At 33.1% G+C, this 22728-nt stretch overlaps 1 protein-coding gene across 1 annotated transcript; it reads right to left on the bottom strand.

Annotated features, from left to right (window-relative positions):
• Positions 1-3978: 3978 nt before the first annotated feature.
• LOC143072923 (tetraspanin-36-like) lies at positions 3979-22728 on the bottom strand. Its single transcript, XM_076248092.1, has 7 exons — positions 22590-22728; positions 20763-20954; positions 20015-20089; positions 18898-18987; positions 18128-18274; positions 11908-11991; positions 3979-7372 (listed from the first exon to the last, which is right to left on the bottom strand). Exons 1-7 carry the CDS (start codon positions 22647-22649, stop codon positions 7277-7279), a joined length of 744 nt encoding a protein of 247 aa, XP_076104207.1. The 5' UTR covers positions 22650-22728; the 3' UTR covers positions 3979-7276.

The following is a 22728-nucleotide window of genomic DNA, read 5'->3' as shown; positions in this document are numbered from 1 at the left end:
TATTTGTAGTTGACTATACGATGTATCAATTTTATCAGGCTTTATACATTCAACTCATTTTTATTGTGTGATTTTTTTAAACACAGCTTGTATGCCAACTTTTGTTTAGCATAATAACGGCAAGCCGTATACCTTGCTGCAAGGGCAAGATTTGTGCTCTTTTATATATATAGCATTCCCTCTTTTTTTCAGAACAAGTAAGTACCGCTCTTTTTTTTTTTTTTTTTTTTTTTTGATAAGATAAAAAGAAATCAAGAAAGGACGGTAAGTCCGGTAAGGGCCGATTTTGGCATCAAATTTTAGGTTCAGCTGACGAAAGAATTTGGACACTTTTTAAACACTTGAGTGTCCATTTCAATTGATTCAATTAGTTTACGTGAAAGATTTTAACTGATTCACTCATAAAAAACGCTACGATTTGACCTTAAATATGAAAAAAACTATCAAATCTGCCAGAAAATGTCACTTTTCAGATGTTTTTTTTGTCAAAAATGAAAGTGGCCGCATCCGTGTTCATCCTCAACCTTTATATATGTCATGTGTTATCATCAAATACAACTTACATTTCAATATTAAGAATGAACACAAATGCGGCCACTTTCATTTAAGACGGAAACCGTCTAAAATTTAACAAAACTTAAATGCAAAAATTTTGAAAATTTCAGTTATTTAGCATGACTTAATGATGCTAGTACCCGATATATGTATATTGTATGGTCAAAAACAGCCCATATTTATGTAGCAGAAGCATTATAATTTCCAATAAATAAATAAAATTTTACATGTTAACAATTTTGTAAAACTTATATATTTTGGGGCCAAAAAAGGGTCTTACTGGACCTACTTCTTTTGAATCGATTTCTTCAAAAGTCCCCCCCCCCCCAATTTTTTTCATGATACTTGGTATATAAGTGCCTAATCTTTCCTGATTATCCGGCGAAATATATCACGCCTACTTAGAATAGTGTTATTTATTGTTATTTGTCATATTTGTTTTTCGTTTATTTTGTGTATAATGTATTGTTTTGTTGTCCTGTACCATCACCGAAAACTAGACTACACGGTATACAATACAGCGTAATGGTCGCTTTTAGGACTTTTAGGGTTTTGATGTATTACCGGCTTCATTTCGAAAGAATTTTTCTTTGAAAAAAGTTTACAATTATCTCCTTTGGGTATGAAGTAATGTTGGATATCTGTTAGCGCTCGGATCGCAACTAGCTTTCAAGAATCAACTGGGTTTTCAAACTATGAGTAAAACTAAGTTATCAATTTTGACTCATTAAAAATGTTAGTATGGCTATAATATTGATTTTAAACAGAAGGTAGCTTGTGGTTTTTATATCGCAGGGTGCATGATATCCACTTTCCTGTTTATGAATTGACAGGAAAAAACTAATCTACAATATCCGATTCCAAATAATATTGCATCTGCAGATATTAAGTATCTGACGGATGTAGACAGGATATACCTAACCCTCGTATTAAAATTGATACTATAATCTATAACCACTTATTACATAAACACTTGACAGACTTTGTTGGTGTTGACCATGCTTTTCCGATATATTCGATAAACTATGTATATACTCTACCTCACTCTTGATTTTATTATAAACACCATACTAAACAGTGTATTTATTTGCCACAATGCTTCATGGGGAAAAGTTTGTATTAATTAAAGATATTTACTAAATCTTTCCTTTAGGGTCGATAAGGGCATAGAAATATGTTCTCATGCACGGGGTCCTCTTATAAATGGTTAAAAAAACTTATACTACCAATATGCATCCGTTTGGATGTGCGGAAAGTATAAATACACCGCAATGTACAGGGACAGAATGTGGACATAAACGCACTTTACAGCTAATTTCCTAATGCTTGCAGAGTAAGACTTTGGTTAGCTTGCTTGCTTTGTTTGTATATCAGGGGCGGATGCAGGAATTTTCGAAAGGGGGGGTGCTTACCCAGGGCAAAGGGGGGGTGCAGGGGGGTGCAAAACATATGTCCCGATACAAATGCATTGATCGGCAAAAATAAAGGGGGGGTGCGCACCCCCGGAACCCCCCCCCCCCCCTGGATCCGCCACTGTATATTACCGATTGGGATAACTTTCAATCAAATTTAAATATAATACATTTATTTGTATAATAATGCCAGTCTATATTTTTGCAGATGTCAATCTTAATTACAATAATTGAGCTAACGTTTATACTGACAAAGCAAGCAAGCCAGCCAAAGTTTTACTCTGCAAGCAGTAGGAAATTAAGTCTTTGAGGAGTCAGTTATTTGTTTGATACAAAGCAAAAATCCTTATTTACTTTTGTTACCTGCAGTCATCCAGGTCAACCAAATTACACGGATGTGCATGAAATATTTGTAACAGGACATTATGCAAACAACAATCATTCAATCATTACAACCGAGAGTATTTTAGACTTATAGCCATGTTTCTTTAAAATCTTGATAAATTCAAACAAGTTTAAAAGTACAGTCATTCACATAAAACATAAATTGGGTGATGCAAATTATCAACAAGGTTTAACAGTGAAATTCTTAATAAATATTCATGTTCTTTAAGATCCAGAAGGTGGTTTAGGAGTATTTTCAAAATGTGGACTTTCTAAATTTTAAATAAATTTAACATAAAGTTCAATTGTACATGCCATGGTTTTATGTATAAAACTGTCAAATATTTACCCTTACCAAGCACTTTTAAAACTTGAAAGGGGAATAATTTCTTTTCTTTAAATGCCAGAACACCAATTCAAAATCCCTTTGTATCTATTCAACCAAATTTTCAATTTTCAAGGTTTATAAATATTTCACCTTAAGTTTACGTTCATAGAAACCAGGTATATCCTGCATTGTACATGCATCACCTGAATTGTACATGTTACTGTATCACCTTTCAACATACCAATTTCTAACCAATGCTTAAAGTCCTGTTGCAAATAACCAATGCTACGAAGGTAACTAGCACTAAAAATAACTCCCTTTTTCTGGAAATCATAAATAAGTGCACCATGGAGCACATTAATCCTCATTTTTAATGCAAATTCATGGACAGGTAAATTTTGAGTCAAATGGTTTAATTTTATTTCTTTCACCAGAATTTTTTTATGCATATTTGTTGATAAGCTCAAGTAAACAATTAGAATTATTTCATATTTTTTCATGTCAGGGCTTTTTTTTTCTCATTTTTAATTCAAACTCATGGTAAAGTAAATTTTGGCTCAAATGATCGAAATATATTTCTCTTTCACCAAAAGTTTTATTAAATTTGCAAATTTGTTGGTAAGTTAAAGTAAACAATAGAACTGTTTCATATTTGTTCATGTCAGGGCCATTTATAGACAACTATATGGTATGTTTTTTTCTCAATGTTAAAGGTTGTATGGTTGCCTATAATTGCTTATATCTACTTCATTTAAAATTTGCTGGATAGTTGTATCATTGGCAATCATACCATATGTCCATATTTTTATAATTAAATCAAACGCACTATTTTTTGTCAAGGAAAGGAAGACTTTTACAAACATTCTAAAAAGAAGTGGGTGAATTGGTGGTTTGACACCTAAATTAAGAATACAGCTTTCTACATGTTTTGAGCTTAAACAAATCCCCGAGTTCCATTAGGGTATCTGGCATTTTGACCCTTTATATATTCAAGGGATAAAGTCTCTTGTTCATGAATGCTGATGCAGCCTAAAGCAATCACTAATCAGTCAATCAATCATGACCGTCAATCAATCATTAACATCAACCACATTTCTAACATATGTACATTTCATATAGCAATATTAAAAGTGACCCCATAAAATCAACAGTAATGGTGTGATATGTACCACTTTATGCTTCATATATGCATCATTTCTCTGTAAAACTGAAATTTTTAAGAAAACTAAATTTACAATTCACATTGACTAGTTCTGGTTTGTCATTTTCCTTTCTGGGCGATAAAATGTATAACAAGAATTTATCACAACATTTTTTTTAATACAAACACTTAAAAAGCCATACAAATGGTTATCAAAAACAAAGTGACGTATACCGGTATAAATAAAAAATATCTGCAGATTCAAGTACATTAAATACATTCTACAATAAGCAATATTTGAATAAATATAAAATAAACTGAGCAAAAAATGTTTCTTGCAATGCTCTTCAACTTTGTATTTGTTTGGCTTTATAACTATTTTGATATGAGCGTCACTGATGAGTCTTGTGTAGACGAAACGCGTGCATAATCCTGGTACCTTTGATAAATATTGTAATGTAATATAGGGCATTTTTTCAATACAAAATGAAAATACATTAAAAGGGGAATTACTCTATGTTTAAATTTTCTGATCTTTAAATCTTAACAATAGACTGTTTTACAGTATTAAAAACAGTATTATACCACTGCAAATTTTCTACGTCTTATAATAGCATGTTTATTATTGAAGACTGGATGTTGACCTCTTAATGTTGTTTACTTGCTGTCTAACTGATGAATATTCTTCATCTCCTTTTATTAATATTTACAGTTTATAAATGTCAATGCGACATTGAAACCTTTACAAAATAACTCATGGTAATCAAGTATTTCTTTTTAAAGGTCAAAAGATAATACTTGTAAAAGTAAATTAAAGTAAGAGATACAGTGTAAACATCAAGGTAGCAACCAAACAACATTTAAAACAAGAATGTGTCCCCAGTACACGAATGCCCCACTCGCACTATCATTTTCTATGTTCAGTGGACCTTGAAATTGGGGTAAAATCTCTAATTTGGCATTAAAATTAGAAAGATCATATCATAGGGAACATGTGTACCAAGTTTGAAGTCGATTGGACTTCAACTTCATCAAAAACTACCTCGACCAAAAACTTTAACCTGAAGCGGGACAGACGGACGAACGAACGAACGAACGGACGGACGAACGAACGCACAGACCAGAAAACATAATGCCCCTCTACTATCGTAGGTGGGGCATAAAAAATATCTAGAGGTCACTCAGGATATGGTTTACATCAATAGACCCTTCAAACTTGACTATACCACAAGTCAAGCTATATAACTTGTGTAGACAAATTCTGATTTAATTTAACAAAGATCTGCCACTCAGATAAAACTCTTTAAAGAATGTATACTGACAGCTAAGTTGGATATGCATAGTTAAATGGCTAATTATAAGTTGTCAATTATCAAAACAGTCACTTCAATCTGATGGATCAGTGTCCTCTCTTCTCAGAAAACAAATAGCAACCTTTCAATATCACATATAAAATTGTATAACAATGGTTAAATTTGTACTGAAAATTATACATAACTGTACATTTTCCCCCGATTTTCTGATCTACTTGACCTTATTATTGTTTAAGGATAGTCGCTCCTCTTGTCTGTGAATTTTTGCCAGATATTTGGAATCCTCTGGTATTATCAATATAGTGCCATTAAAAGTTTGGTCCTCTAACCCTTACTTTTCTTTTCATAATTTTATTACATATACTTTAACAAGATTATTTGATAATCTGATAAAATCCTTGACATTTATATTTGAATAATTTAATTTTGGATGTACATTTTTAATGCATCCTCTGATTGCATTTATACCTTTTTCATTTAAAAAATATTTAAGGAATGACTGTTATATTTTTTCAGTCTATTCAAAATAACATAAAAAATGTGGTGCACACTGTTAAATAACCAGTTACGTGCATCATTCATTGTGCACCACATTTTTTATGTTATTTCTTCATAGACAGAAAAAATATTACAGTCATTTCTTAAATATTTTTTAAATGAATAAGGTATAAATGTTAAATATATGAAAAATCTAGGGAGAATCATTTCAGCAAAAAAATTTAATGGCTTTTATCTGAAAATAAGGACACAGACCCTGTATTTTTTCTGCTTTTTTGTTCCTTTATTTACACACTATCAATTTCTAAATGTCTGTTAATTAGCTTATCATTTTGAAATAGAGAAGCGAACATCCTTTCATAAAATTAAATTATAATTTCTGATATGAATGACTTTTACAACACTTTTTCAACTGTGATGCATATAATACAAGCAGAAAACAATATGCAATGCAAATAAGTTTACAAACAAACAAATATAGCTGCTTTTAATAATTTGCTAATAAACAACCATAACTTTTTTTTATACTATTTACATTCATTTATCCATAATTTTAACAAAAAAGTTACATAGCACTTTCAATAAATTTTATAAAATTACAGTATTAAGAGACTCATAAAAAATAAAACAAAGTATAATTCATGGTTTGGTGGGAGGCTGTTTTTACTGTTATATTTGAAGATAACACAAACATTCAATGTAACTCATGTTAACTATTCAAGTATTTTTGAGAAAATCCATTTGGAATCTTGTATTATCTGTCAGATCTTAGAATAAATTAAAAAAAAATATTTTGAAAAAAGTTCCTTATAAATCTTTCTTAGCAACTTTCGCAGATCAATAACACAAATGATATGCATACATAACATTTCGTTGAGATTCTTGTATAATTTTAACCACTAGTGTAAACTTAAATCTACAGTCCAAACCAAAAATATGACCCTATATTATCTGGTTCTAAAAATAGAACAATTGGCAAAATTCCAAATATCAACATACCCCAGCTGTAGATAAATAGGCTTACTTTCATTTAACTAGATCCTTGTCGTATATATTATGCATATTATATTATGTGCTAACTTATACATATATGTTTTGAAAAATCTCAACTAAGGTAAATTATTTTCTACAACTTTTTAAAATTATTTGTCAATTTCAGATGAAGACACATAGAAAATTATAAAAATGAAAATATTTACTCATTAAGAAAAAACAGAAATCTTGTGCCATTACTGTTCTAGTATTTATTAACAGTTTTTGCCACATTTTTCATAGACTGCACCAGTTCTAAAACCCTTTTACCATCTAAAATCTCTTTCTGCTTGCTTTCTTGATACACTTTACTAAACTATCCAAAGCACTGCACTTCCATAGTAACAAACCAATCTGCATATTTAAATGTTTTTGGACACATTCCTTAATAACAAGAGATATCATAATTATCACAGTAACACAATGAGTGTAAAAAAACAATGACACAGATGTCAATAGAAACTAGTAGAAATAAGTACTTCTATAATAATTGTTTCCATGTGCACCTAACTTCAGTTAAGTATGATGTACATAGTCTATGTATCCTCTAATACACACAACTGATATGATGTGCACATGCACAGCTGTGATGTTGAAGAATTACTGCAGAGATTCATACTCTCAGACCGGAGTTTGGTCCTCCCAGTACTTCATATCGTACTTCCTTTGATCTACAGAACAGGATGCAGCTGCATATCATGCCAAGGATCTGAAAAAGTGCAATTTACTTTAAGAATGGATATAAGAGACACCTATGTACATATATTTTAATTCTGTCACAATTAAATATAATGCTGACCAATGGAACACACTTTTCTCTACTATAAATCTGCTTTATTGATTTTGCGATCTCTTTTTTAGCTCACCTGGCCCACAGGGCCAAGTGAGCTTTTCTCATCACTTTGCGTCCGGCGTCGTCCGTCGTTAACTTTTACAAAAATCTTCTCCTCTGAAACTACTGGGCCAAATTAATCCAAACTTGGCCACAATCATCTTTGCGGTATCTAGTTTAAAAAATGTGTCCAGTGACCCGGCCAACCAACCAAGATGGCCACCATGGCTAAAAATAGAACATAGGGGTAAAATGCAGTTTTTGGCTTATAACTCAAAAACCAAAGCATTTAGAGCAAATCTGACATGGGGTAAAATTGTTTATCAGGTCAAGGCCTAGATCAGATGAATCGGACAACCCGTTGTTGGGTTGCTGTCCCTGAATTGGTAATTTTAAGGAAATTTTGCTCTTTTTGGTTATTATCTTGAATATTATTATAGATAGAGATAAACTGTAAACAGCAATAATGTTCAGTAAAGTAAGATTTACAAATAAGTCAACATGACCGAAATGGTCAGTTGACCCCTTTAGGAGTTATTGCCCTTTATAGTCAATTTTTAACCATTTTTCGTAAATCTTGGTTATCTTTTATAAAAATCTTCTCCTCTGAAACTACTGGGCCAAATTAATCCAAACTTGGCCACAATCATCTTTGGGGTATCTAGTTTAAACTAGAGGCTCTAAAGAGCCTGTGTCGCTCACCTTGGTCTATGTGAATATTAAAGGAAGCAGATGGATTCATGACAAAATTGTGTTTTGGTGATGGTGAGGTGTTTGTACATCTTACTTTACTGAACATTCTTGCTGCTTAAAATTATCTCTATCTATAATGAACTTGGCCCATTAGTTTCAGTGGAAAATGTTAGTAAAAAATTTACAAATTTTATGAAAATTGTTAAAAATTGACTATAAAGAAGTGAACAATAACTCCTAAGGGGGTCAATTGACCATTTCAGTCATGTTGACTTATTTGTAAATCTTACTTTGCTGAACATTATTGTTGTTTACAGTTTATCTCTATCAATAATAATATTCAAGATAATGACCAAAAACAGCAAAAATTTCCTTAAAACTAACAATTCCGGGTCAGCAACCCAACAACGGGTTGTCCGATTCATCTAAAAATTTCAGAGCAGATAAATGTTGACCTGATAAACAATTTTACCCCATGTCAGATTTCCTCTAAATGCTTTGGGTTTTGAGTTATAAGCCAAAAACTGCATTTTACCCCATGTTCTATTTTTAGCCATGGCAGCCATCTTGATTGGATGGCCGGGTCACCGGACACATTTTTCAAACTACTAACCCAAAAGATGATTGTGGCCAAGTTTGGATTAATTTGGCCAAGTAGTTTCAGAGGAGAAGATTTTTGTAAAAGATTACTAAGATTTACGAAAAATGGTTAAAAATTGACTACCGGTATAAAGGGCAATAACTCCTAAAGGGGTCAACTGACCATTTCAGTCATGTTGACTTATTTGTAAATCTTACTTTGCTGAACATTATTGTTGTTTACAGTTTATCTCTATCTATAATAATATTCAAGATAATAACCAAAAACAGCAAAATTTCCTTAAAATTACTAATTCAGGGCCAGCAACCCAACAACGGGCTGTCTGATTCATCTGAAAATTTCAGGGCAGATAGATTTTGAACTGATAAACAATTTTACCCACGTCAGATTTGCTCTAAATGCTTTGGGTTTTGAGTTATAAGCCAAAAACTGCATTTTACCCCTATGTTCTAATTTTAGCCATGGCGGCCATCTTGGTTTGATGGCCGGGTCACTGGACACATTTTTCAAACTACTAACCCAAAAGATGATTGTGGCCAAGTTTGGATTAATTTGGCCCAGTAGTTTCAGAGGAGAAGATTTTTGTAAAATATTACTAAGATTTACGAAAAATGGTTAAAAATTGACTATAAAGGGCAATAACTCCTAAAGGGGTCAATTGACCATTTCAGTCATGTTGACTTATGTGTAAATCTTACTTTGCTGAACATTATTGCTGTTTACTGTTTATCTCTATCTATAATAATATTTAAGATAATAACCAAAAACAGCAAAATTTCCTTAAAATTACTAATTCAGGGACAGCAACCCAACAACGGGTTATCCAATTCATCTGAAAATTTCAGGGCAGATAGATCTTCACCTGTTTAACAAATCTACCTCGTGTCAGATTTGCTCTAAATGCTTTGGTTTTTGAGTTATAAGCCAAAAACTGCATTTTACCCCTATGTTCTATTTTTAGCCATGGTAGCCATCTTGGATGGTTGGCCGGGTCACCGGACACATTTTTAAACTAGATACCCCAATGATGATTGTGGCCAAGTTTGGTTTAATTTGGCCCAGTAGTTTTAGAGGAGAAGATTTTTGTAAAAGTTAACGACGACGACAGACGACGAACGCCGGACGCCAAGTGATGAGAAAAGCTCACTTGGCCTTTTAGGCCAGGTGAGCTAAAAATGTGTCCGGTGACCCGGCCAACCAACCAAGATGGCCGCCATGGCTAAAAATAGAACATAGGGGTAAAATGCAGTTTTTGGCTTATAACTCAAAAACCCAAAGCATTTAGAGCAAATCTGACTTTGGGTTAAATTGTTTATCAGGTTAAGATCTATCTGTCCTGAAATTGTCAGATGAATCGGACAACCGGTTGTTGGGTTGCTGCCCCTGAATTGGTAATGTTAAGGAAATTTTGCTGTTTTTGGTTATTATCTTGAATATTATTATAGATAGAGTTAAACTGTAAACAGCAATAATGTTCAGAAAAGTAAGATTTACAAATAAGTCAACATGACCGAAATGGTCAATTGACCCCCTAAGGAGTTATTGTCCTTTATAGTCAATTTTTAACAATTTTCATAAAATTTGTAAATTTTTATCAACATTTTCCACTGAAACTACTGGGCCAAGTTCATTGTAGATAGAGATAATTGTAAGCAGCAAGACTGTTTATTAAAGTAAGATGTACAAACACATCACCATCACCAAAACACAATTTTGTCATGAATCCATCTGCTTCCTTTGTTTACTATTCACATAGACCAAGGTGAGCGACACAGGCTTTTTAGAGCCTCTAGTTCTATTTATAAATGTCTATCCATTCTATTATTTGAGAATTGTTTGTTCAAAATATGTAAAATGTTAGGAAACTAATGAAATAACAACAAATCAGTTCAGCTAAAAAACATCAAGTAACTTACTGGTTTTGTACAGGTGACTCTTTTTAAATAACTCATCAATGGGAGACAACTCAAATTTAAATGAAGTAAAACCTTGTATCTACTTTTACTTTCTTCACCTCTTATTGTGTGACAATTAGAACAATTCTTGATTCAAAGCTGATTATATTTAATTGATTGATGTGTAAAGGGCAGATTATTAAAATATCCAACCAACTGATAATTACCTATAAAAACAAAGTTATCGATCCTTCGATAAGGGTATTTTAGTATGACGTCCATTATCACTGTACTATTATGCATATTTTAGGGGCCAGCTGAAGGACACCTACGGGTCCATTATCACTGTACTATTATGCATATTTTAGGGGCCAGCTGAAGGACACCTACGGGTGCGGGAATTCTCGCTACATTGAAGACCCATTGGTTGCCTTCGGCTGTTGTTTGCTCTATGGTCGGGTGGTTGTCGCTTTGACATATTCACCATTTCCTTTCTCAATTTTACATGTGTATTGTCAATATCAAAGTTTGCAATTTTTTGACAGGTGTGAAACATTTCCAGTTAGCAAACTAAACTTGTGCTATATAATACTCTCTGATCAAAGATTTAGTTAAAAACACTGCAAAAAATCCTCCAGCAATATAAATCACTGAATTCCAATGACTAGACTTCAGAAATACGTTGACTTTTACTGAAATTTGAGCCAAGAAGTTAACTGTTTATATCCCCAATCAAACCAAAACAACTATGCTATTTTATCCTCTAATGTACAGTGTTCATCTCTATAGTCTGACTCAGTGATATTGTTTGCCTTAAATTACCGGAGAATACAGGCTTTATCCCCTGGAGAAACATCCCAATTTGAAAAAAAAATGGCTTAAAATTATTCCCAAAAAGAAAATTTTTTTCCCAAACAGTGCATTTTCAGTAGTAATTGTACATGGATACAAACTGAAAAACACCCATTTATACATTTTTCATGCCTAAAATGACTATATGTGCATATTTGAGGGTCTATTATCATCACTGACTATAAAGGGTCTTATTTCAAATGAGGGTTTACCTCTTGAAAGGGGGTCTGCAAATTGAAGTTCCAGTCAAATTCATGGTTTATTCTTAATTTCCCAATTTGATAAAAATGGCGCATATTTTCCTAATAAAAAACGGTAGAGGTAGTTTTGAAAAAGGCAACAATATCACTGCAGTCTAAATATTATATTACCTGCAGCACTGCAAAGGATACTGACACTCCAGATATGTATCCAAGGTTTTTAGCAAAGATGCTGTTCAATTCATCATAACATCCCTACAAAATAAGATTAATATGCTGTTCAATTCATCATTACATCCCTATACCAGGTGCTCTGCAGGGCACAGCTTTATACGACTGCAGAGGTCGAACCCTGAACAGTTGGGACAAGTATGGATTCAACATTCAAGATTGATAGAGCTCTGAATTTGGATCTTGATCAAATTTTTTGACATAATATGGGTTTCTGACACAAAACAAATGTCAAGATCTTACAAATCTATTGCAAAATATTGTGCAATTAAAGATTTCTTCTCCAAACTTTTCAAAAATTTGGAAAAGAAAATTGAAAACTACTACCCCCTCCCCTTTTTTAGCTCACCTGGCCCAAAGGGCCAAGTGAGCTTTTCTCAGCACTTGGCGTCCGGCGTCCGTCGTCCGTCGTCTGTCGTCCGTCGTCTGTCGTCCGTCGTCTGTCGTCCGTCGTCTGTCGTCCGTCGTCGTCTGGCGTCGTTAACTTTTACAAAAATCTTCTCCTCTGAAACTACTGGGCCAAATTTAACCAAACTTGGCCACAATCATCATTGGGGTATCTAGTTTAAAAAATGTGTCCGGTGACCCGGCCAACCAACCAAGATGGCCGCCATGGCTAAAAATAGAACATAGGGGTAAAATGCAGTTTTTGGCTTATAACTCAAAAACCAAAGCATTTAGAGCAAATCTGACATGGGGTAATATTGTTCATCGGGTCAAGATCTGTCTGCCCTGAAATTTTCAGATGAATCGGACATTTCGTTGTTGGGTTGCTGCCCCTGAAATGGTAATTTTAAGGAAATTTTGCTGTTTTTGGTTATTATCTTGAATATTATTATAGATAGAGATAAACTGTAAACAGCAATAATGTTCAGCAAAGTAAGATCTACAAATAAGTCAACATGACCAAAATGGTCAGTTGACCACTTTAGGAGTTATTGCCCTTTATAGTCAATTTTTAACCATTTTTCGTAAATCTTAGTAATCTTTTAGAAAAATCTTCTCCTCTGAAACTACTGGGCCAAATTTAACCAAACTTGGCCACAATCATCATTGGGGTATTTAGTTTAAAAAATGTGTCCGGTGACCCGGCCAACCAACCAAGATGGCCGCCATGGCTAAAAATAGAACATAGGGGTAAAATGCAGTTTTTGGCTTATAACTCAAAAACCAAAGCATTTAGAGCAAATCTGACGGGGTAATATTGTTCATCGGGTCAAGATCTGTCCGCCCTGAAATTTTCAGATGAATCGGACATTTCGTTGTTGGGTTGCTGCCCCTGAAATGGTAATTTTAAGGAAATTTTGCTGTTTTTGGTTATTATCTTGAATATTATTATAGATAGAGATAAACTGTAAACAGCAATAATGTTCAGCAAAGTAAGATCTACAAATAAGTCAACATGACCAAAATGGTCAGTTGACCACTTTAGGAGTTATTGCCCTTTATAGTCAATTTTTAACCATTTTTCGTAAATCTTAGTAATCTTTTAGAAAAATCTTCTCCTCTGAAACTACTGGGCCAAATTTAACCAAACTTGGCCACAATCATCATTGGGGTATTTAGTTTAAAAAATGTGTCCGGTGACCCGGCCAACCAACCAAGATGGCCGCCATGGCTAAAAATAGAACATAGGGGTAAAATGCAGTTTTTGGCTTATAACTCAAAAACCAAAGCATTTAGAGCAAATCTGACGGGGTAATATTGTTCATCGGGTCAAGATCTGTCCGCCCTGAAATTTTCAGATGAATCGGACATTTCGTTGTTGGGTTGCTGCCCCTGAAATGGTAATTTTAAGGAAATTTTGCTGTTTTTGGTTATTATCTTGAATATTATTATAGATAGAGATAAACTGTAAACAGCAATAATGTTCAGCAAAGTAAGATCTACAAATAAGTCAACATGACCAAAATGGTCAGTTGACCACTTTAGAAGTTATTGCCCTTTATAGTCAATTTTTAACCATTTTTCGTAAATCTTAGTAATCTTTTAGAAAAATCTTCTCCTCTGAAACTACTGGGCCAAATTTAACCAAACTTGGCCACAATCATCATTGGGGTATTTAGTTTAAAAAATGTGTCCGGTGACCCGGCCAACCAACCAAGATGGCCGCCATGGCTAAAAATAGAACATAGGGGTAAAATGCAGTTTTTGGCTTATAACTCAAAAACCAAAGCATTTAGAGCAAATCTGACGGGGTAATATTGTTCATCGGGTCAAGATCTGTCCGCCCTGAAATTTTCAGATGAATCGGACATTTCGTTGTTGGGTTGCTGCCCCTGAAATGGTAATTTTAAGGAAATTTTGCTGTTTTTGGTTATTATCTTGAATATAATTATAGATAGAGATAAACTGTAAACAGCAATAATGTTCAGCAAAGTAAGATCTACAAATAAGTCAACATGACCAAAATGGTCAGTTGACCACTTTAGAAGTTATTGCCCTTTATAGTCAATTTTTAACCATTTTTCGTAAATCTTAGTAATCTTTTAGAAAAATCTTCTCCTCTGAAACTACTGGGCCAAATTTAACCAAACTTGGCCATAATCATCATTGGGGTATCTTGTTTAAAAAATGTGTCCGGTGAACCGCCCAACCAACCAAGATGGCCGCCATGGCTAAAAATAGAACATAGGGGTAAAATGCAGTTTTTGGCTTATAACTCAAAAACCAAAGCATTTAGAGCAAATCTGACATGGGGGTAAAATTGTTCATCAGGTCAAGATCTATCTGCCGTGAAATTTTCAGATGAATCGGACATTCCGTTGTTGGGTTGCTGCCCCTGAAATGGTAATTTTAAGGAAATTTTGCTGTTTTTGGTTATTATCTTGAATATTATTATAGATAGAAATAAACTGTAAACAGCAATACTGTTCACCAAAGTAAGATCTACAAATAAGTCAACATGACCAAAATGGTCAGTTGACCACTTTAGGAGTTATTGCCCTTTATAGTCAATTTTTAACCATTTTTCGTAAATCTTAGTAATCTTTTAGAAAAATCTTCTCCTCTGAAACTACTGGGCCAAATTTAACCAAACTTGGCCATAATCATCATTGGGGTATCTAGTTTAAAAGTGTGTCCGCTGACCCGCCCAACCAACTAAGATGGCCGCCATGGCTAAAAATAGAACATAGGGGTAAAATGCAGTTTTTGGCTTATAACTCAAAAACCAAAGCATTTAGAGCAAATCTGACATGGGGGTAAAATTGTTCATCAGGTCAAGATATATCTGCTCTGAAATTTTCAGATGAATCGGACATTCCGTTGTTGGGTTGCTGCTCCTGAAATGGTAATTTTAAGGAAATTTTGCTGTTTTTGGTTATTATCTAGAATGTTATTATAGATAGAGATAAACTGTAAACAGCAATAATGTTCAGCAAAGTAAGATCTACAAATAAGTCAACATGACCAAAATGGTCAGTTGACCACTTTAGGAGTAATTGCCCTTTATAGTCAATTTTTAACCATTTTTCGTAAATCTTAGTAATCTTTTAGAAAAATCTTCTCCTCTGAAACTACTGGGCCAAATTTAACCAAACTTAGCCATAATCATCATTGGGGTATATAGTTAAAAAAATATGTCCGGTAACTCGGCCAACAAACCAAGATGGCTGCCATAGCTAAAAATAGAACATGGGGTAAAATGGAGTTTTTGGCTTATAACTCAAAAACCAAAGCATTAAGAGCAAATCTGACAGGAAGTAAAATTGTTGATCAGGTCACGATCTATCTGCCCTGGAATTTTCAGATGAATCGGTTGTTAGGTTGCTGCCCCTGAATTGGTAATTTTGAGGAAATTTTACTGTTTTTTTTGTTATTATCTTGAATATTATTATAGATAGAGATAAACTGTAAACAGCAATAATGTACAGCAAAGTAAGAACTAAAAATAGTCAATTGACCCCCTAAGGAGTTATGACCCTTCATAGTCAATTTTTAACAATTTTCTTAAAATTTGAAGATTTTCAATAACATTTTCCACAGAAAGTACTGTTATAAATAGAGATAATTGTAAGCAGCAAGAATGTTTAGTAAAGTAAGATCTACAAACACATCACCATCACCAAAACACAATTTTGTCATGAATCCATCTGTGTCCATTGTTTAATACTCACATAGACCAAGGTGAGCGACACAGGCTCTTTAGAGCCTCTAGTTTTTTTTGCAATTAGTCCAAAACCTGACATTTTATTGTACATAATTAACAAGTAGTGTAAGGGAGTTAAATCCGAACATACCTAACATAGTATGTTAAATGTTTCTAAATTACCTCCCTCATACTGCTTTTAAATTGTCTTAATTGTCCATTGACTATTTTCCCCTTTTTTTGCCCCTAATTCCAAAACATTTCAAGCCATAACCCCCCAAAGTCAATACTAACCATCCCTTTATGGTATTGAAACTTGTGGTACAATTTCAGAGAGATTCATACACTTAAACACAAGTTACTGTTTGAAAACTACAAAAATGCTTATTTTGGGCCCCCTTTTTGGCCCCTAATTCCTAAACTATTCTTAAACTATAGTCTTCACCAGTTCATTGTCACATTATACTTGAATTGGTTTATTTTCTTTTCTGGGCAGTAAGAGTTATCCTTCGTGTATTTTATCTGTATTTTATTTTTCATTTACATGTTGTACTGTTAAATCAATCATCCTTAATCAGAACGATAGTTGTATGTGTGAGTGTATGCGAGTGGGAGAGAAAGGCTTTTTATTTTTACTTTATGTGATTACATGCTTTTATCATATATTTAGTACAAAATACAGCAATTTTGTATATCTAATAAAGGTTCTTTTTTCCAGTCTGTATCACCTACCCTGTATCGCATACCCTGTATCGCATAGCTAAACCCGTATCGCATACCCCGTATCGCATAGCAAAACCCGTATCGCATACCTGGCGTGACATCATAATTCGAATGACGTCAACGTTTGACCTATGACGTCCAGTTGCTGTATTTCCTTGCATAGGAAAAAATAAGTTCCACTGAATAATGTCCTATCATCTCAACTAAAATCGATATTTTTCCAGGAATAATATCATCGCCAAATAAACAATAAAACTTTAAATATTTCTACATCTTATGATATTTATTTGATAAATATTAATTTTAGTTGAAATAATAGCCTAGACAGTACCGTTAGTAGATGCATTTTAAAACATGGCCTTTAATATAAATTGAGAATGTAATAAGGTTATAGAGGACATTACAATGTGGATATTAAGCAAATAAGGAAGTCTATAGAAAAAACAAGTCAGCTGGAAAAATACAGGAAAATCATAATGTTCTTTTCTAGCTTATAATTTCGGACGATTTAAAAAAAAAAGGGATATCCCATTAATCTAATTTTATTAAAATATATGATAAACAGAATAATACATGGCAAAATCCGTATCGCATGCTGTATCACCACTCGACCAATATCAGCCCTCGGGACCTTCGGCCCTCGGGACTGATATTGGTTTCTCGTGGTGATACAGCATGCGATACGGATTTTGACATGTATTATTCTATATGTTATGAGCCCTATGATTAGGAAATAAAATATCTTTATCTTATCTTTATCTTTATCTTAAACTATTGGGACTATAACCCCGAAATCAATCCCAACCTTCCTTTTTGGTATTGAACCTTCTGATAATAATTTATAGAGATTTATTCACTAAAACTAATGTTATTGTCCGGAAACTAAATGTGTCTGAAGCAGACGACGAAGCAGACGAAGACAACATGATTGCATTATACAACGCAAAATTTTTTGCAGTAGTATAAAAATATGATTAATATGCAAAGTATTATGTAGAAATAAGGTAAAAATATCTGTGTCTAATTTTGATACAATCGTACGTTTGACAGGTAACATTTTTTTAATTTACAGAGCTAAGAGATAACTTTTACTATCTCTTTTAATTTATCCTTCTTTTTTCAAATGCAATGCTTTTAATAGCCTCAAATTTATCAAAATCGAGTAACAAACTAACATTTTTGCAAAGGATTCTATCAATGGTGGCCTTGAGCTGTTTTCTGATCTTTGGTCAGGTTGTTGTCTCCCTATTTCCATTCTCAATTATATTACTCATTACAATTTAAAATATTTCTTTTCAGAAACATTTTTGTGATGAGTAGCTTTATTTAACTTAACCCAAATTTTACCTGTTGATAGATTTTCTTGCTGAAAGGTGAACGATCAGCTACTGTGCAGTTCTTCATCATGCAACAACTTTCTGGGACGGTTTTTGTATTGTTCCAACCTTTAGAACTACTCCAGTCTGTTGCATTTCTCACTCCACAACATTTAAGCTGAAAAAAAGAATACATAACCTTCTTTTAACTTCCATTTTTCATTACCTTAATTTAAATAATTTTAACAACCTTAAATGTATGCCATTTCAATTTATATTCTATGTCTGCTCAAACACTTATCATATATTTACATGTGATATATGTTTTTTTGACAGCTACTATGACAAATTATGACCTCGAAATAGTAAATTGCAACAGTGTATTATGGAACTGATAATCCATACCCGACTGGTAAATATATGTCAATAATCATCAGTCCTAAGCTTTCCCTTATTGCACTGTTTTGAAAATGTTTTATGTAAATAGAATAAATGTACATGTATGTTTTCATATTTCCCTGGTGTCATCATCTCTAGATCTCCACACTATTAAACATCAGCATTTTCAGTGTATTTTAGAAAATTGTCATTTTGGAAAATTAATCAGTATTTTAAAAGTGTAATGCTAATTTCTCCTTCTTCTTTATTGAAAAATATACATGTACATGAATGTCAAAATGAAATACATATTTTTCTTGTTTGATTTTTTTTTTTTGCATCTCTGCATGGAGATATGTTTCATTTTTTGTAGAGCTCTAGTGAAAAAAAAAGAATGTGACCACCGTGTCATGTCTGTCTTACCTCTTTCTGTACATAGTCCATCTGATCTTTCATGGTACCGTTATATTTCTTAAGGGCATCATCTAAACCATCATTGACAGCCTTTCTAACCTAAAGTACAATAAATAACAAAGCTTAACAGTATGCTTTGTCAATTCAATATGAAACACAAGGTGAAAATGTTCTTATTTAGTATCATATGATCATCATTAGTTAAAATCTTTAAGCAGAAAAGTATTGCTTAATAGTTTTTTGTTATATAAATAAATATGTATTTACATGTAACTTCTGTTGTTGTACACATATAATAAATACATAACATAAAGGAAACAGCGTACAAATTGTAAATTTACAGGGTTCTCACTAATGCGAGTCCACGAGTCCAGGACTCATGAAAATTTGTCTGGACTCATCATTCTCAAAACTGATGAGTTCAAAGATGCATCAAAATTGAAATAGTTTGTAAAAACTGAACACACATATCATCATTTTATAACAATAGAATAAAAGAAATCTGAATTTATTGTCATTTCATTGCTCTTTTAGAGCCTAAATATGATAAATTATATTGCATGAAATATCTTCTTACTGTTGGGACTCACCATGGCCAAAAATTACGAGTCCCTGGCCTTGCCTTCAAAAATTATTAGTGAGAACCCTGAATTTATGAAAAAAGCAACTCATGATTAACACCACTTTTAAGCACCGCATTTAGGCTATTTCCTGGCAGTTAGTTTTTATAGGTGGAGGAAGCCGTAATTCCCGGTGAAAACCACTGACCTTCAATAGGATAACTGACAATCCTCGTCAATTAAGATTGGAGTCGAGTAAACCCAACACTTTATGCAAAATTACAGTATGATCATTTAATAACTTATTTCAAACAATATACTGAGTAATGCATATCAGTCATTATTTGTAAAATTGCTCTCAAAACATAATTTCAAACATTAATTTTAAGCTGACCAGCATGGTTTTTTTTGTTTGTAAATACATGTAGATCCATCCGATATTTTCTTGTATGTAAATGGATCGATCTGATATTGCACAGAAGAAATTTACTCTCATTTTCATAGATTGAGGATTATCTGTACAGGTTGGTGATTTTCATCCTTTTCTTCTCTTGATAAATACTTACATCCTCTCTAAAGCCATAGGCAAGACCTGCAGCAGTTACTTCAGCACACAGAATAATCAACAAGACAGTAAACAACTGAAATATATAAAATATACATCTTTACTTCATCTATTTACAATCAACATTATTTTGAAAGGGAAGACATGACTTGTGTCATGTGGTCGTAGACAATAATGTACATGATAACCATGATTTTCAAGGAGACAGATATAGCTTATTTCTGAATCCTTAATATTATTTCATTTGTATAATATTGTTTAATGTTGATTTATCTGAATAAATATTGTTTAAACTACCGTAACCATGATTTTGTATGTTCTTTTTGACATTCTTCTGTGCAAATGATTGGGTGTTATTAATGCAAAAACATACATTTGTACAGTACTTTTGTTCTTGTCAATTACTATTTTTTTTCTACCCAAGGCAAGATCATCTGTCAAACTTTTTTTTTAAATCTATAAATAAGATATAAGAATGTCTGGCACAACATAAAAATACATAATTTTGTTACCTATCCATATTTATTTGCATGTATATTATCATTGTTATTGTTTGTTTGTTAAATACATTTGTACCCATCATGAATAAATGATTGAATTTCTTGCTCTTATTTACAAGCAGTTACCCACTATGTATAAATACATAAATAGATCTCTGAAACCACAAAAGAGTTCTGAACTTTCCGACATGTATTTTACAAATGTAACATTATACAGAACTCTTTTAACCACTAAGATATAAAACTTACCACAGCCAGTAAAATTTTATTTTCTTTACATGCTGCAATGCATCCAACGATACCAAGAATGAACATGAAGACTCCAGCTGCTAGTATGATTGATGCTGGAATCAACGTCAAATTGGCTGTCGTCAATTCATTGTAATGGTGGTAAGTATTGTATACCCATCCTCCTATAAAGAAGAGTCCTGCTGCTGCTGCCTAAAACCAGAAATAAATGTTTATTAACTGTACTGATCAAGATCATACCAAGTACTGTACCTGCAAACTAACATAGATTTATTTTAATGTTTTTAATTTTACAACTATAAGCAGATATTTTATTTCCAATTATGAGCTCCAAAGGGCATATAAACATTACAACATCAATAATTTTCATAATACAACCTATATATAACCATTGTTTTCTAGTAAACATACTTGTATGACTGGATATATAACCAGAAGTTTGCACAATTTTGTTTTAGAGTTATTTATTCCTGCCTGCACTTGTTAAAGATTCTTTTCTATTTCTAATGAGTAAAATGTCTACAACTTAAAATTATTTTGAAATCCTTCCTTTCTTCATTAATGCTCTTCAAAACAATCAATGCAAAAAAGGTCATCATCAGTATTATAAAAGTTAAACTATAATGGTAGGACATGATAAACTGTGATTGAAACATTCAGTTAATTGAGTCTAAACAGAGGAACAATAAATAATGGGGAAAAAACAAAGTACCAAAATTATATACGTGTCCATTTGTCTGAAATGGTACCAAATTTACCGCTATGTGTAGACGAAATAATTTATGGTTGACCTATTTGGATGGCTCACTGCAAAAGTTTCAGACAACAGAGATAAAGGTGCCATACATGATTATGTACAATTTTTTGTACATGTAGATGATTTAAATATATTTACAATATATGATAACAGTTCCAGCGGGATAGACAAACCAGGAAGGGGGTCTCACTAGGGAGGGTCTGATCCTGTATCCCGCTTATTTTTTAGTGAGAATCTTGTATTCCACTTCTCGTTGCCATAATACATGTACACCTTTAATATTGCTATTGGTCCAACATTACTGGACATCACACAGGTTCCCATAAAATTTTGATGACATTATACAAAATATCCGACGCCACAATTGAAAAGTGATTGTTGTATGACGTCAATAGTTAAGCGGTACAGATTATCTGTTCAGCTGGGAATAGCGATAAGGTGTACAGCGCACGTAATTTCTTGTGTCCCAGCAGACTTTGTTTCTGCTTTTCACTCTTTATTATTCGACTTTCACGTGCCATGCTTAGAAAATTCAGCCAATCCTGCTTCACGCTTTGACCCCAATGAGACCGACCAGGGATTCCTGGCAGGGAATGATAAGTAATATATTTGAAAGGTCTGGATGATCAAGTCTCATTTCTCAAAAAGGTGAGTTGGGTACTAGGTATATGTAAATCTATATTATAAAGTAAAATAAAATCAGAGACAAGTGTCAAAGTAGTCCGAGATTACTCTGACATCCAACGGCTGTTTTGTCAGACAAGCTGGGGCCGTGGGAAAGCCGTTGGACAGGTTGGGAACAAATCCTCTATATGGTGATTATACATGTATAGAGGGATAATCCTTCTATAGAGGCCTGAGGGGTAAAATTATCACTCTATAGAGGGGTATTTTTGCTTAGACTGGATTTAAATCATAATTGGGCAGAATGGCATAATTACCATTCAGGGGGTTTGTTCCCAACCTGTTGGACGTCAGAGTAATCTCGGACTAGTGTCAAAGTAAAATAAGACCAAAATGGCAAAAAAAATGCAAACAAAACGTTACTTGTTCCTGAGCACTTTGCTTACCCAGAATACTAAACTGACAAGTATGAGGCAAGCCTTAGATGTAATCGTACAAAAAGCCATGGTAAACAACTAGATAAACGAGATCTTCGTTCAAACAATTTCTGCAATGACAGTGACGAAATCGTCATATGACAGATGA

This window comes from Mytilus galloprovincialis, chromosome 4 (genome assembly GCF_965363235.1).
Source record: "Mytilus galloprovincialis chromosome 4, xbMytGall1.hap1.1, whole genome shotgun sequence".
Taxonomy (NCBI): Eukaryota; Metazoa; Mollusca; class Bivalvia; order Mytilida; family Mytilidae; genus Mytilus; species Mytilus galloprovincialis.
Note: the sequence above shows the minus strand (reverse complement) of the source record. Positions and strands in the feature narration are given on the sequence as shown.